The sequence below is a fragment of the Neodiprion virginianus genome, chromosome 1, assembly GCF_021901495.1.
Source record: "Neodiprion virginianus isolate iyNeoVirg1 chromosome 1, iyNeoVirg1.1, whole genome shotgun sequence".
Lineage (NCBI taxonomy): Eukaryota > Metazoa > Arthropoda > Insecta > Hymenoptera > Diprionidae > Neodiprion > Neodiprion virginianus.
The window spans coordinates 34,305,292-34,321,728 of record NC_060877.1 but is presented as its reverse complement, the minus strand read 5'-3'; the positions used below and the strand labels follow the sequence as shown (position 1 = coordinate 34,321,728).

At 43.1% G+C, this 16,437-nt stretch overlaps 2 protein-coding genes across 4 annotated transcripts in view; one reads left to right on the top strand and one right to left on the bottom strand.

The window, feature by feature from the left end:
• Positions 1-16,437, top strand: part of LOC124310391 (peroxisomal leader peptide-processing protease) — a 111,309-nt gene that overhangs the window by 1,069 nt on the left and 93,803 nt on the right. The window lies entirely within an intron of this gene.
• LOC124310396 (ion transport peptide-like) overlaps positions 3,258-16,437 on the bottom strand; it is a 42,374-nt gene continuing 29,194 nt past the window's right edge. Inside the window, exons 2-4 of one of the 2 annotated variants that reach the window (XM_046774283.1) lie at positions 6,918-7,207; positions 5,014-5,134; positions 3,258-3,949 (exon numbers count right to left, since the gene is read on the bottom strand). In XM_046774283.1, the coding sequence (XP_046630239.1) occupies positions 5,014-5,134; positions 6,918-7,207 (411 nt within the window). In that variant the 3' untranslated portion in view covers positions 3,258-3,949. The remainder of the gene's footprint in view (positions 3,950-5,013; positions 5,135-6,917; positions 7,208-16,437) is intronic. The other variant, XM_046774284.1, reaches the window with a different exon arrangement.

Genomic DNA, 16,437 nt, shown 5'->3' with positions numbered 1-16,437 from the left:
GCATAATTTAAATACTTTTTCGGGTACTTATATTCAGCAATGCATGTAGAATATTGCCTTAATCGCGGCTTTCGTGTTATAATTTACAGAACAAGTGACGTTTTATTTGGTTGATAAAGCATGACTATAAATACCTTGCAACTGGATAAAGCAGGTCGTTGACAATTCGTTTATTACGATTTATCGTATCTTACTTTGCGGGGTTGCTTTGCTTTTTGTTTTTCCCCCCCTTCATTAATTCCTTTGCGTTGTAAGACATTGAGTCATATTTAAGCGCTTAATGTTAATGATTTGATTTGACTTTTGAACTCTGCAATTGATTACCGCACTCACTTACATCTAACGGATCTGTTGGTTTTTTTTTTTTTTTTATCAGATTCATGTATACAATAAGCGTAGTGCATTCAAATGTATTTTGTTGCTGTAGGTCAGAGATTGTAATGTATTACGATTTACTTAAATTAGTCTGTATTTCTAATGCGACTATAATCAGACTCATAAAAAATGAAAAATTCATTTTCATGCCCATAGTGTAACTTTTCAATACATACTACAGAGTAATAATAAATAAGTTCAGGTAAAATAAATTGGACAAGGTCGGTCAGGCACATAAAAAACTTACGAAATCTAGTTACTTGATTCGCTCGTTTATTCGTTTAAACAAGTATGTGTATATGTTTATACCATAATTGTTATAAGACATACACACATATAATGGGTAAGATATATTCATATATCGTACATAAATAATAATAATTTTTCCTTCGTCGAATAGTTATTTTATTTTATGAATTTAATTTTTTCTCTCGTTCATTTCACTCGATATACTCAATACAATGTCTATACATCTATAATAAACGAAATATAATAACCATTACTATATTATATCAATGCAGTATAGATTAACCTTCGTGAAAAAAAAATAGGAAAAAAAAAATAAAAAAATAAAATGATGTAAAAATAAACTACGTACATGTTTATAAATAAATAAAAGCTACGCACGAATATTAGTCTACCTATAGTGCATTATACTTATTCACGAACTAACAAAACGATCAGCGTATGATGCTTAATAAGTAAATTATATTATTATATATTTATAAAGAAAAGTAGATAATACAATCGTGTGTTTAATAATATTCGTACGTCGTATAGTAAAGTTGTTGGCTCGATTTGTTTGTTTAAAATAATAATAATGATATTAATAATAAATAAATTTATCCGGGCTAAATAAGTTTGCTTAAACGATCTTAAAGCACTGGTAGATAATTGTGGGGTCAAGTGGTTGCATGGAATTATTTTCGTTGAAGAATACATGTCAAAATGACCGATAATGGTATTCACACGTATAGTTACGTATGAACACACCGATTGGCAATATATAGGTTGCAATTATTTTTACTAGTAGGTATACAATTGCATACGTGTATTACTTGTAGGAAATGAATTTTGAACATCATTTTAAAAATATACACTCATTTTCTGCAAAGCACATCCAAAGTATATTCTTGAAATTCTGTCCAACATACATTCAAACTACAACTAATAAGAATACGGATTATCAATACTGACGTTGGAATGATTCAGAACTCTTTCGCTGTGAATGTTTCTATTACGAATATTATGGTTTAAGATTGGCTGACTCATGTCGTGTGTACTGTACGTCTTTTTAAAATTACGCGGATTTCCAACTGTTGAAATGATACTAATGCCTTATGATATTACACGGTGCGAAGTAAAAGATTCAATTTGCGAATGTGTGCAAGCATAGAACAAGAAGGTAGATACTTTACAAGAATTTAAATCCAGCCAACAATTTTATAATAAAAACAGAGATTTAAAAAAATCTTTCTCCTCTATTGCATTGGAAGACAAGTATTTTCAGTTTCGGTGAAATATATTCTAGCAGAATAATATCATAACTTGTAAAAATTGTGCAATTTATAGAATCCTTTTCCCAGTTATAATTAATATACATGCACTTTTAATTCGCGGTAGAATAAAATTTTCTTCGCATAATATCAGTATATACATATACACACACATACATGATGCAAACACACACGAACACATCCGTCACACACGCGCCCATAAATATCTATACATACCGTATATAATATGCATTCACCTAATACTTTAATCAGTAGTTTTTTTATTTCTCTTTATTAAGGGTGAAAAAATAAATAAATATTACACAATGCTAGTATATACTTAAACAAAAAATTAACCATAACTCAACTCGTGATGCTACTCAGTAAATATTCTCAAACGGTATGTACCTTTTTTTTCACTTCAACTGTTTTCAAATTTTTTTTCAAATTTTTGCTCTGTGTTTCTGTCAACGTATCGGATCTAGATTTTTGACCGGGTTAGCTGAACACATGTATCGCCACCGCAAAATATGCCAATGTTATTCTGATTTTTTTTACCGTATGTCACATACAGGCTATAAATTCCGTATTAGTATGCGTCAATTTCATTTATATATTAACCATTATAGTTACGTGATATAAACACAACATATTGTATCTTATTTATAATATATCGTTTTAATATTTGATCAAATTCTGAAAATAATCGCAATGATGACGTGATTATTAATAGTATAATAATATTAGTAGTAGTAATAATAATATTAATAATAATAATAATATACTATATATCGCGTAGATATCTGTGGACTAGAATTCGTGTGAAACCTATTATGGGTCTCGCGCTATACCTATATTATAGTTTCATTTCCGTATCGGGTAATTCAGTAGTCGTCGGGTTGTAAATTTTTTTGTTTTAAATTGTTTTCTCCTGTATAAGTTACATTTACTGCTTGTCTTGTATTTTTCTTCAATTTTTCCGTGTTGAATTGATCATGTGAAGTCTTGATCGTAATGCATCCCTATTAACTGCTCTCTATTTTTCACTCAAACATGCCAATGACTAACGTCGTAGAAAAAGAAATTAGATTAAAAACAAATTGTAGCTACCTGCAGGTTTATTCATCTATCTGGAGATATAAAACAAGTGATGAAATATTCCTAATTCCTATCTCAATACCTTGTTCGGCGAATGAATATTTTATCACTGCTTTTGTTGATGTGCAGTCGATATAAGGTATGTTATATTGTTTGCGAATCATCAGGCGATGAATTTTATGCAACCCTCGATTCGCTACCCTATTTTGCGGTGTTCATTTGATTTTTGATATTAAATTCGTGAAAAATTTCATTCGCTTACTGTGTAGATAATTTTGACTATTTTCATAATTATTTGCTTTTTTTTTTTATCCTTCCAGAAGATCACTTTTAGTGCATATTTTTTCGGCAAAATAATTATTTCCGTAGCATCACACGTTTTATATCATAAAAGAAGGGGTAAAAAATAAATAAAAAAAAAAAAAAAAAAACACCAACATTATACATAATTGTAGAAAATAAATAGGTGGAGATTGGTGGTGAAAATTGACGTGTGGAAACGATTGAATCTTTTCGAAGAGAAAAGCGAAACATGAAATGAAAATATCAATGTATAAAAACGGAACATGAATTAGACAAATATATATATATGTATATGTATATATTTTGATATTCGGCTAACAATAAGCGAGGTGTTGAAAAGACAGTATATAGGGTATGTGTATAATAATATTGTATAATTTTTGCTAAAATTTCGGTTTGTAAGTAGGTGGTAGGTAGGCTGGTACGTCGAGCGGCACAGCACTCGCGGAATTAAGGCCGCGTTCACGCCGCCGCGATTATTTTCAAAATACGATGTTATACTGCATGTGTGCACGACGACGCGTTGCCTCCCTCTACGTACGGCAAGCTTCCTTTACCTTTGACCTTACTTCTTGCGTCCCAGGTACTCGACCATCTCCTGGAACTTGTCTTTTTCGTCTTCAAGCAGCAGCACCTGGATACAGCTCGTGAAGTATTGTGTGCTGAAGCAGTCTTGTCTATAAAAACACACGAATAACGGGTTGAAATTTGCGAAATTTTACGCACGTTTATCGGCGGTACGCCTTTCAAAAATACCGAGCTTTCGTCACACGTTGACGCGTCGTATCAAAAAGTGAAATTTGCAGCTTCGTTAACTAGTCGCTTACGATATAAACGTTTACTTTACGACCATACGTAGATATAAATTATATATTTATACGTATGTATAAATATATGTGGTATGAATTTACTGCAAATCTCTTTTACGATCGTGAGACGGAAGCTTGTAAAGTTAATGTGCATCAAAAATACATTATTGCGCAATTTGGTACGTGTCGTGGAAAAATATCGGTGTTAGTTGTTGTGCAGTGCCTCAAAAAAACAACAGCTGCCGTAGGTTAAAAATTCGGTTCTGAAAACGACGTATCCTGTAAGGTGTGCAAAAACTCGTGCAGTGGCTGATAAAATTTCTCCAAAAAATGAAACGGTAAAAAGAGAACGTGACGTTGCCTGCGAACGTCGATAAGGAAAATGCAAAAAATAGCGTCGTATCAAAAATGATTTGCAGCGACGAAAGTCGACGGATTAAAAATTTCAAATAAGTTCAAAATTAAAAATTATTCTCAGTCGTGGAAGAATACAAAAAAAAAAAAAAAAAAAAAATACGAGCGATGAATAAGCATTGGACTATAATTGTCATTTGTATATTTGAAGATTTTGAATATCAAATTACCTAAGCTTTTTCTTTTTGAAAGGCCGCGATGTGGTGTATTGTATTGCAACGTTCAGCGAAGAGTAATTAACGTACAATTTCATTATAGAATTATATAATATTTGGGTGTAATAATTGCGGCAAAGAGAGCTTTATAGATTTCCGTTAGCTTGAAGCAATAATCTCGACGGGAAAGAATAATCGTTAATCACGATAAGTGTATTAGTAATAATAAATAATATTAGAACGAAGCGATAAAAATTAAATACCAGAGAAACAACCGGCGAAAAAGAAAAAAAAAAATGAAAAATCAGAACATATAGAAATAAGATTAAAGGGACAAATCATAAACTCAAAATAAAAAGCTACCTAAACCCCGGGGTCAGCGCCGTGGAGTTGTTTGATCCAAGTTTGTATTTCTTCCATCTCGTCTTGAAGAAGTAGAACGTCGAGGCATCCCTTGAAGTAGTCGGACGTGAAACAGTTCTTGCTGTAAATGGTTAAGAAGAATGTGGTTTGTTGTTTTTATTTTTTATTTATTTATTTTTTTTTTTTTGTTCTTTTTTTTTCTTTCGCTCATTATTCTTGTTGTATAGTAGGTGTGTAAAAATCTCGTGACATTCTTAAAATAGCCGTTTCCAGCTCTGCCGCAGTATACACAGAACACCACATCCTTCCCCCCACCCCCCCATCGCGTCTGCGATTGCGGTTGCCCTGCACTTGGAATACCCGGACCATTTCCACCGATACTAGGCGAGTGTATGAAAACTAGAGTTGCAGTTTCAGCTGCACCTCCAGGCTTACTATGTCCGACCAATATCGTTGTTGTAATCAATGCTCACTCGTTGCATAACTCCGCCTCTGACCAACTACGTTATTAAACATAATGTAACCAAGTCGCTTGCATGATCGTTTCTTCCGCGGCTGTTTCAGACTGTAAAGCTTCTGTAAAATTTTCAGAGATATAGGTACGGGTGTTTCTCGATCGAAAAAACACCTTTTCAGCCTCGATTTGACCCAGTTTAATCCATGCGGTAAGTTACGTAGACGAATCGTAACCTCTGACTAATCCGAACGCCTGTTATTTCTATACCCAAAACTGGAAGTAAGAGGAATATGCTGAGTACAGAGTGACGAAGTTTGGCCCTCAGATTAAACTACGGTCGAATAATACAGACCGCGCGTACTTAGTGATTGATGAAAAAATTGAACGCTGAAGAGTCTGAAAACAAGATCCGGATGGCGTTACGTTGATTTAATGATTCGAATCAATAATATCTTAATGTAAATTTACACACTTTCAACATCTTCTACCTAATTCCCGCCATGATATTACCGAGCTCCATCCGGAACAGGCAAATCCGTTCGAAACGCGCTGAGACTTTAATGCGTCTCGTGAGAGATTCGAGTCGCGAGGTGACACTGGAGCAACCATTTATACTCCAATTCTCCGAACAATGAAAGCATCGAGTTCTTACCGGATCGAACCGGGAACATCTGACACGTTTCAATCGCATCACCTAGGTCACGTGCCAGCGGCGGCACGTTTGGTTCTCTTTTGAATACATGTCACGGTCAAAGGTCATAGGTTAAATACAATATCCTCTGCCAAGCCCACCGAAAAATTGAAACCGATCGTAGCAAGGCCGTGAGAAAACTATGAGGACGAGACTGAGGATGGTCGGAATGATTATCCCACATCGCGGGTTAGCAAAAGCTACGCGCGGATACGACCGAGGTACAAATCTTCGCGCATTGTGCATTTAACATGTACCTAGGTTGGTGTACCGGAGTTTCTACGACGATGCGGCGCACTCGCGAGTGCATGAACGATTATATTATAGTGCCGCCGAGTAGTCTCCGTAGGTACCCACGATCGTGGAGCGCGGTTCATGCCATGCAATAAACATCAAACGAGTGAGTAATGGTGTGTACACACGGGTGTACGCGTTCTACTATATAGGATGCTGGTTGGCATTCGCTCGTAAGTTATAAATAGAAGAGAAATCTCATTCGTTTCGATACGCGTGCCGACGTCGCTTTTGCAACAAATTACGATCAGACTCAACGCCCTCTCGCGATACGCCAGCCAGCCAGCCAGCCACCATGGACTTTGTTGTGGCTTTCGCGTCTCGGTGGAATTTTGACGATTTTACTATCGATGGTGGAAAATGGTTTGGATAAATTTGGTTGGTCCGGCGTCGCGCCACGTGGATGCAGGATGCATCGTGTATAGCGGGTGAGACGTTGTCATCGAGGAACGGGTGTTGTACCTGCAGAGCGAATGCAGCTGGGGCTCACGGAACAGATTGTAGCAGTCCTCGCAGATGCGGTCAAGGCGCGCGAAGAGGCTTCTGTCGTAGACTCCCTTGCAGTGAATGTCCAGGAATGACCTTTTGCCTAACGGGTGTCCCATTAGGACTCCGGCGTCGGCCAGACCCAGACTCGAGGACAAAAGAAATACGGCCGCTGCTATCGCCAGCGTTCTACCGGGCAGGGACCTCGTGAAGCTTGATCCCTGAGCGCTGCAGGAGGAGGATGATCGCCTTTGCTGATGATGCATCTGCAACAGGAAGCGTCAAGATTTATTAGCGATGCATCGGTTGGAAAACTACGTGGGAAGCGTGAAGACGCACAAACAATGACACCGGAAAAGAGGATTGAACCATTCGCCGATGCGGTGTAAGGCGTGGATGGATCTTGGTGACCAATCTAGAGCGTAATGGATCCACCCAGTACGGCGGGGATATTATTAGCCCTACCAGATCGTTGGATCTTGAAATGTTTTCAATTAACGTGGCAGCGAGTACGACGACATGCAATAAATCTGCAGGTTGTATCCCGATGAACCAGCCTCGGGTTTTTGCTCGAGGATAATAAAAATGCGTGACGTCAGGTGCCCGCGGTCCGCACCGTTGCCAGTGGTGCGTTTGCGTCGTGGAAAAAATCGAAACTGGTTGCAAAAAGAAAGTTTACTCGAGCAGTTAAGAGAACCGAGTGAAGTGAAGTGCATTCTGACCAAAGAAAGATTCGCTTCCAGCAGCATCTGGATCTTGCGGCTTAACCGAACCACCGTCGTTCCCGGACTTGACGAAAGCCTCGTTAACCTTTGCCCACTTTGATTTTATGTCGTTGTATAATTTTGCTTATCTCGCCGTCTAAGACCATGTGGAGTATAATGGACCGATGAACCGACCGACGACGGAAATGCTACCGAAGACTGTACGCGAGGTGCACTTATAGTTGTGCGGTCAAGTTGTGTTAGCTGATGGTTGGTGATCTTGTGGGATGGTCAGCGGAGCACGAAAGATAATTGGACCGGCGTTGAGATGAAAGTGCGGCCACCGAGCTCAGTGAAGTTAGCTGATCGTGAGATGCTGTGAGAGGTCTCAGCTCCTCCGCCAAGTGAGCGAACCTCGCTCCAGGGTGGAGTTCTTCTCGAGATCCTTGTTAGGCTGCAGGGATGGATTCGTTCTTTTCACGGGTCAAAATTAATTCGCCCCCCCCTTCCCAAAGAGCCTCGTCACGGTCCGTTAAGCCGCGGTTGTGCCTTAACGATTCAGCGGTCGCGACTTCCGGTACGTTTGGACAATAAATCAGGATGCACCAGCGTTGCTTATGACCTCGGAAAGTCAATTTCTATGAAGATGAAGGTAACGGAACGGCGTCAAGAGGCTGGAGTTAATCCGTATCCAAGGACGGCGCATCGATGAAGCAGCACCGAGATTTCTCTCGCATCAACTCGACGTGCGTCGGTTTCTATCGTCCACGTGGCTTTTGGGTGTTAAAAGTCAAGGGAACCAATATGGCTGCTGGGACCCGTAGTATTTCTCGCCGCATCGGTGTTCCTCGTTAAGCGAAGATTTACCGGCGTCGCCCGGTGTTTTATCAATGAATCTTGCTTTCGTTCTACCCTGCAGGTTTCGTGAGTCCAGACCGCGTCCGGTTTCCTCACTGTCCATTCAATATTCCAGGAACTTCTGCCGCCTCTCCCGGTCCTCTCACGGATACCTTCTCGAGCTCGTCTATAATGCAGAAACCTCGTGCTGCTCCGATGCAACCTCTCACCGATGAAGAAAGGCCCACCGTTTTTAATGGGACCGAGTCGAAGACTTTCGAACGGTTTTCTAGATAGGAACTGAAACCACCTCTCTCATTTCTCATCGCTCAAAGACAACTCCGGATTATAACAGCCTCGCCAGACCGCCGCACGGCACCGCGTAGGAAAGGGGACAAGATGTAGGAGATGTAAAGCAACTCTTAACCAGTCCTGGATCCTGTGAATGGACCACACGCAGGTGGTCCCTCCTTCCTCGTCCCCGTTTCTCCCCTCACCCAAGCCCCACCCCCAACTGTAAACGTTCTCAACCGACAACTTCATTAACCAGACCCCGCGACGTTCCCGCGTTCCCTTGGCTCGTTCCTTTTTTCGGGACATAATCGCTGCTCCCGGGTGGGATTTTATTTTTAGACGGGGCAGTTCTCAGAATTTTTGCACCAGCTATCGACCTGGCCGGTTTGTCGTAATTGGCTCGCGGCGATAATTTGCCTCGAGTGGTCGCGATCGTTAACCGTCAGATGGACCGTCTTACGATTGCTCGATTTTTAACCGACGTATGGCAAGACAGTCACGGGACATCGAGGGTCGAATTTTCTTCAATTCCAGCTTGGATCGCGTTACTCCAATAGTCGCCAAAACCCAAAAGAACCGAACAACGACCGTTTTTCTTCAACCTATCACGGTCAACCGTGATCGCGATTTACTCCAACAGTCGACCAACGGTATCTTCGCGTGCGTTCTTCACCCTGTGACATGTGCAGTGATCGCGTGTCGTTATACAGTCAAAAGGCCATCCACGTCGCGGTGAACGGTTTAGCCGGGAATCGCACGATAATGGAAGCGAATAATGAAATTCGGCAAATCGTAGCAAAAAATTAGCGTAACACGATCGGTCCGCTATCTTCGTCGCGTCCACGAAACGAGAAGATGTAACGAAAAATATATTGGAGAAGAGACAGAGTCCCAAGGGGCCGTTGAAACGAAGGGCCCACCTTGACCGAGCATGATATTTCATCCAGCATCGCCACCGCCTTATAATTTCACGCAGTTATCCACCTATCGAACGATGCGTTGAAAGCAGTCCTCTTTGCCTTTAGGTTATATCATAAGATCACAGGATAGCTGCCGTCTTTCGTACATATACCGTAGGTCGCATACCATGGTTCATACCCGACGTCCCTCTCAAGGAGGTCCGACTCTCTGCCATTATCGACGCACACGCTACGAATCTCCATGCGACGAGTTTCTACTTTTACGGATCACCGCCGCGCTATCTCGTTATCTGCATGATTCTACGTCCGTGGAGTGCGTGCATTGGCTCTCCAGCTTTGTCCCGGACTAGAATTTCTCACGTTCGAAAGTCCCCCACCTCTACCATTCGGCTTGCACACATAAGCAGGAGCGGAGTGTGTCCGTGAAAATCGCGGACAGACTTCAATCGGACGAGAGTAGCCGGAGGAAAACGCTTCGCCATTTATCAGTCGATTCGATATAAATTACCGGTGGACTCTTAACCGTGAAGGTTGCCGCACGCTATATTTAGCACACACGACGGTGGCGCACGGTTAGCTGCCGGGCACGCACACTTCCAACACTCGGAAAAAACAGACACCCGTCTACGTTCACCCATACGCGGACACATGCGGGCGTGGAAAGCCTACGGCGCGATAGTGAAGCGGGGAACTCCTTTTTCCTTACCAGCCTGGAGCATGTCTTACGAGATACGCTTGCGGCAAGCAAGGAGGGCGCTCGGCGGAGAGAGGAGGAATAAAAATAAAGTCAATGGGGACCGGTTGGTCAACAGGTGGGGTCCTTTCTGAGGTTGCAGCAGCCCACCGCCGCGCCACGTCGTCGAGCACAGGTGTGCAATCTGAAAATTCTCGAGCAAAAACAGACCGACCACCGTTCGCGAGACGCGTAGGCCATAGGTGTAATATACCTAAAAGTTGGTACGCTCGAACGAGTACGTACGACGTTTGTCGGTAGGTACAGGGGAATGTTTCAGGAGTAGTCAGAGACGACGATCGTCATCGTCCTCGTCGTCGGCGTATTTACCGCGTCGTTCTGGTTCCCCCGTGAGGATAATGGCGCGAATCCGAGAGGCGGATTTGCCTGGATGGAATCTCCACGTGAATTCGTGGGTATCTTGGGTTTCCTTCTTTCTGGGTGGTGCCGGGTGAAAGGAACATCGTCGGCGTTAAGAGATATTCCCAGAGTGTGTCTTCGGATCGTTAATGGGTTTCGTGATGTCCTAATCGTCTAATGGGAAGATCGGTCCGAGGTGATTCTTCTTTCATTCGGCCCGGGGACTGCGCGAGGATTTATCTCGTCACTCTCGGAGGACGGTCCTCGTATTCGGGTAGGATCAAACGGAGAGAAACTTTCTTTCCCGCGAACCATTTTATACTCTTTGCCTTGTGTGTAAGTACTCGCCTTACTCGTAGAGATACGAAATGATCGATGTCCTGACGATTATCGGGTCAAAATACACCTTCCCGAGCACAATGTCAGCAGGCGGCAGGTTATTTCTTCGCGGCGGCGTGACAAACGCCGCGCCACCATTACAAGCCTAATTTATGAATGGACCATCCCGTGACGGCTCCACAGCCACCGTGGGAGTCGGTGGTCCCTGGACCGATAATCCGGGACCCACACGAACTTGGCGCTTAAACCTCGTCCACCGTGAGACCGGTTTCGCCGTCGTCGCGCGGTCACCAAGGTGGGCGAGCTAATGCTTCGACGACGTCAAACCACCCGCCTCTATATTCGGTCAAATTTCTCGCTCCATCGGTTCACTGGAGCACCAAGCATGGCCTTGATCGACGCGGGAGGCGGGCTAACTTCGAGGCGGAAAACCGCGGTGAAGGCACATTTCGAACGGTCATCATCCACGATCCCAACGAGGGCGAGTGTTCCTGTTATACCCGTACACTATAGTTTTTTACCTCGGTGGTGGAGATGGCCTATGTACAATGTACGTATAGTTGCAACGGTAGGAGAAATATACAACGTGGTCAACGTCGTCGTCGTCGTCGGGGATATGGGAACCGGTGTGGCGGGAGGTCTCGGCCGCATAACCGGTGCACAGCAACATCGGCAGCACCAGCAACAGCACCAGCACACGTGCACCGCTGCCGAGAGATCCGGATATATACCTGAAGTAAGGGAGAGGAGAGGAGAGCCGGGCGGACCGTGGTGCAGGTATCGTTAGATCGATCAACGCTTGCCAGGTGGTCCCCGCGGTGGATGACTCAATCGTGAGAAGGAGGCAAGACGCAGGGCGCATCAAAGAACTAAAAGACAAGACAAGCACGCGAGCTCGGATATACGCGGAGGAGCTTTGAACGCCGAGGAGGAGGTGGAGGTGGAGGTGGAGGAACGGGTATATAGACGAGGATCGAGGTAGTTACCGGGCCCCTCTAATTAGGCACTCGGCCGCCCGAGCGGGCCCCCCGGGCCTCGTTGGGCCCGCTGTATGCGTATACGGGTGGAGAGATAGAGTGAGAGAGAGAAAAAGGAAAGAAACGACAGGGTTGTAACTCAAACTACCAACGAGAGACCCGGGGCCAGGGCACCGCCCAAGTCACGTACGGGGTTCGCCAAAGAAAGTATAACACGCGAATTATTGACTCGCGACTTTTATTCCTGCCCCCCGCATCCCCCTGCAGACGGGAGGCACTGTATGTAGGATACGCGTTGTTTGCCACGCCGATTCACGTACACACCTACTTTTGCTTATACCCGGGACGGTGTGGCCATGCTTAACCGGGCTAAACGCGTTTCCTTATCTAGCCTTATCTGTAACGAGGCGGATGCCCTTATTTACACTGCTGAACGGTAGTGCCGTTTTGCATATTGTCATACGCTGGCAAGGTACGCACGTCATATCTACGTGGCTGGAAAGCAAAGCGTTTATACGGATCTCTCTGTACGTCATATTTTTTGTAGCACCACGCTTCGGCAGGTACACCCTGCGCACTAAAATTGAAAATTTATTTACAAATAAAAGTCTCTTTGGTCACATTTGCTTTCATACGTTTGGCGATAGTCGTAGGTAGTACAGTGACAACCGTTATGAATTTGATGCAGGTACTTGTGCGCGTGAAAAGAAAATCTCAAATCTTCCAACACTGCTCGAACAGTTTTCTAAAATATACGGCCTATGAGGTGAACGTTTTTGGTGTACGTTCGACGACTAACACCAAGATCAGGAAGTGTCGGTGTAACGCTTTCCGTACCACATGTAACCTTCCTACAGTGCAAACGCTGCGTTTTGCCTGAATCATTCGATGTCCACAAAAACAGGACCACGTCAACAATATTATTGAAAGTGATGTAATGTTTTCAAGACTAATTCTTATTTGAGGCGTTCCTTGAGATTTTTAAGTTGTACGAAGTGGCTGGAGATCGAGCGAGATTAAGAATCGACTATAACGCTCTAAGCTGTACCGCCGTGATAACTCGGACTTTGCCGTGTAATAATCTCAGCCGGAGAATGTTGCACCGTGAATTTTTATAACTGTCACGGCGGTGCGCAAACCCGTGGAGTTAATCTAGCGTAGATAGATTGATCAGATTGCGCGGGTTGTAAAAATGTCGGCTGATTAATAAAACGAGCCTTGGCACAAGCGGCAGCGTTTATAATTAGAGGCTGTGCGGTAGATCTCTGATCATCTTTCTTCCCCCGGTTGTGTTGCACTTGCGCACCGTCTCTGCAACCTGTGTATAATATGTATATACGTAGACGCTCACATTTAAAAGCTCGCGAGTCGACCGTAGCTGAAACGAAGTGTGCCGGAGGTTCTACAGCAGGGCTGACGAAACAACAAGACCAAAGTGCAAAAAATAAAAGCGAATCTTTTCGCGAGAGATTCAACCGGCCGCCCATCCTCTCCTTCCTCTCCTTCCTCCCTTCCCTCTCCTCACCTCTCATCTTCTCCGAGGAACAGCATCTGTACACGTCACACGGCGCACCTGGGTGGCACATCTCGTGTGCGTTAAATTATCTTCATGTCGGATCTCGCGAGTATGAGCCAAGAGACGTTACTTTCGCACTCGCGAGTTGGATGCATTTGCGATCTTTCTCGGAGATACTCGCACGATACGTTTTGCCGATCGATCGATAAATACACCGAGGAGACGACGCTCGTGCGAAAAACCATTTCCTCCGATGCACCTGGATCTACTCGATACTCCGGAAGATCGACGAAGAAAAAACGTTTCGACGATGTAAGACTGTAAATCATTATCGATTTCTCAGTGCTGACGCGCACCCGACGTTCGGACACTGGTTGTGAAAATCGCCAGGATTAATGGAGCCGATTCGTTTAGCATTCGATGAAAAAGCAAATCCCCTCGTGCAGGTTGGGAAGCTTGTCGTGCAATTATCGCTTCATCTATTGACGTCAAACCGCGGTAGATAGGTGCTGCAGTGTTTTCGTTTTATCCACTTTTTACACACGGTAAAGCAGCCGAGTTTTTTACAAACTTGGACTTCGTTTTTTACCTCAGCAGTACGGTGACGTCACGCTGCGACGGTTCGTTGTGCAATCTTTATATATATATATATACATTTAATATATAATATATAGTATATTGTATATACATGCATAATATACATACCTATACATATATGTTTATATATGTATAATTCTAGCCTTTTACAACAATTGCGGTACGGTGCGCTGCACATGTAACTAATCCCCAGTCGGTACATGCATATATTTTGTTATGTAATACTCGATGTGATTACGATGGGCGGTCTATTGCGGCAATCCTGCGTCACATGTCGCTGCACATGTGTCCATGCATAGGCATGTATCGACGTATTAACGTACAACGTCGTTGCATCGAGAGATGCGGGAGCTCCACTTCGCTCCGCTCCGACCCGGTCACGCGGTCTTTCCCCGTATCCCATTGATAAATATTTACCGACCCAACAGCCGGAAGTCAAGGGATCATCGATAACAAACACTCGAGGCCTTACCGATCTTTATCGCCCTCCCATTCTCCCTGCATGAGAATCGGAAGGGATATCATCGACCGCGTGTGAAAGAATGTCGCGTGATAAATTTAATCTTGCGGTTTGAAAAAACGAAGGCGAAACCTGTCGCGAAGGTCGAGATTTTACCGTCAAGGTATCTGTAGATATTCGCGATCTACTTTGTATTATCGAGGTATCGCTGAATTTCAAACACACATTTCGCGAAAAAAAATGAATATTCTGCAAGCCCGATGTAAGTTTATTGACATCACGGAGAGAATGAAGCGCGTATTCAACGGACTCGCGATTGAGAAATTGGCTGCAACTGGCTCAGCAATTTCACGTGCAAATGCTTAATCGTATTAACGCGACTCGTGTATAACACGCTTAAATGCCGTATGCGTATCCGTTTTATTAATAGAACTGCGACGATTGTCATTTCCAACTCACAAGAGCGTGAACCGGAGATTTCAACGCCGGTTTTAAACCCTGACGAAACGAGCCTTACCTTATACATACTATTTGTATCCAGCTCTCGGGCCATAACCTGAGTCTATAAACCCACTAGATCTGGAACTTGCGCACCTTTTATGGAAAAATCACTTCGGATTGCGCTGATGTCTTTGTGTACCAAGATGGTGGTATCAGTGATGAATATAAATTTCCGTATGCGTTTACTGGAATGAATTTCAAACGATCTTTATTTATCGCAAGTTTTTTCTCTGCGTGAAGTATCCGTTTTATTCTGGGAATGTTTGAGACAATTTCATACCGGTAAAAATAATACACAACGTGCCGAAAATTGTTCTCTATAAATTCTTAACGCTCTGTAAGTATTGTTTGAACTCGGTATTCACGCGTTGGAACAAATTTTTAGCAGCGATATGCGGTTGCAATCTCCAGAAGTCGCGAACAACGTGGTTAAGATTTGTTAAGTAATTAAGTAGTGTTTTGTAAGTTAATGTCGTTTGAGAATAGATCACCGAATTTGAATTTGAATCTCGTTCGTCGAATGAAAAAGGTAAAGATAAAAGAAAGGAAACCGATACTCTGGTTTGGCATTACGCATTGCCCATGGAATACAATTGCATGTGAATCACGAAATGTTTTCACGGTCGCGTTTCGGTTCATCGATGTGTGTGTGTGTGTGTGTAAATCATAGACGCATACGTTTACGAGTAACCCGCTTATCCTATATGCCACATGTAATTCGCGTAGTTGGCTCTCTGTAGCTATATCCGTGAAGGAATGTTCAACAGGTGCGCCTCTACTCGTGGTATAACCATAGTCTCTGTGCCGCTCGTTGAAAGTTAATTCAAGAACTCAGCGCGTATATAAACGGTGTTAAAATAAGTAACGACGACTATGAATAAGTCCGTATACATGTAAAGCAAGCTGTGTTTATACGCACTCAACGAGAGCCCGGGTATTTAAACACTTTTATCGTTCGCGGTCTGGTATTACAGGGTTTCAATTATTCTCAGGCAGTATTAGGCGTACCCACAATGATACGAACGCTGAAATATTTGCGGTAGAAATTTTTACAAGCCTCTAATCCTACACCTCGCGTCTAAGATAATATTGATTCGCCGAGTATATCTCTGCATCCTGTGTTCACAACCTTCCAAGAAGACGCAGCGTTGCACTCATCTGCCAAAGTAAGAAAAATAAACACGTGTACGAGGGAGGATTATCGGCGAGAAAAACCCGATCCGCTTGTATTATATCGTCGAAAGAAAAATTTTGCACT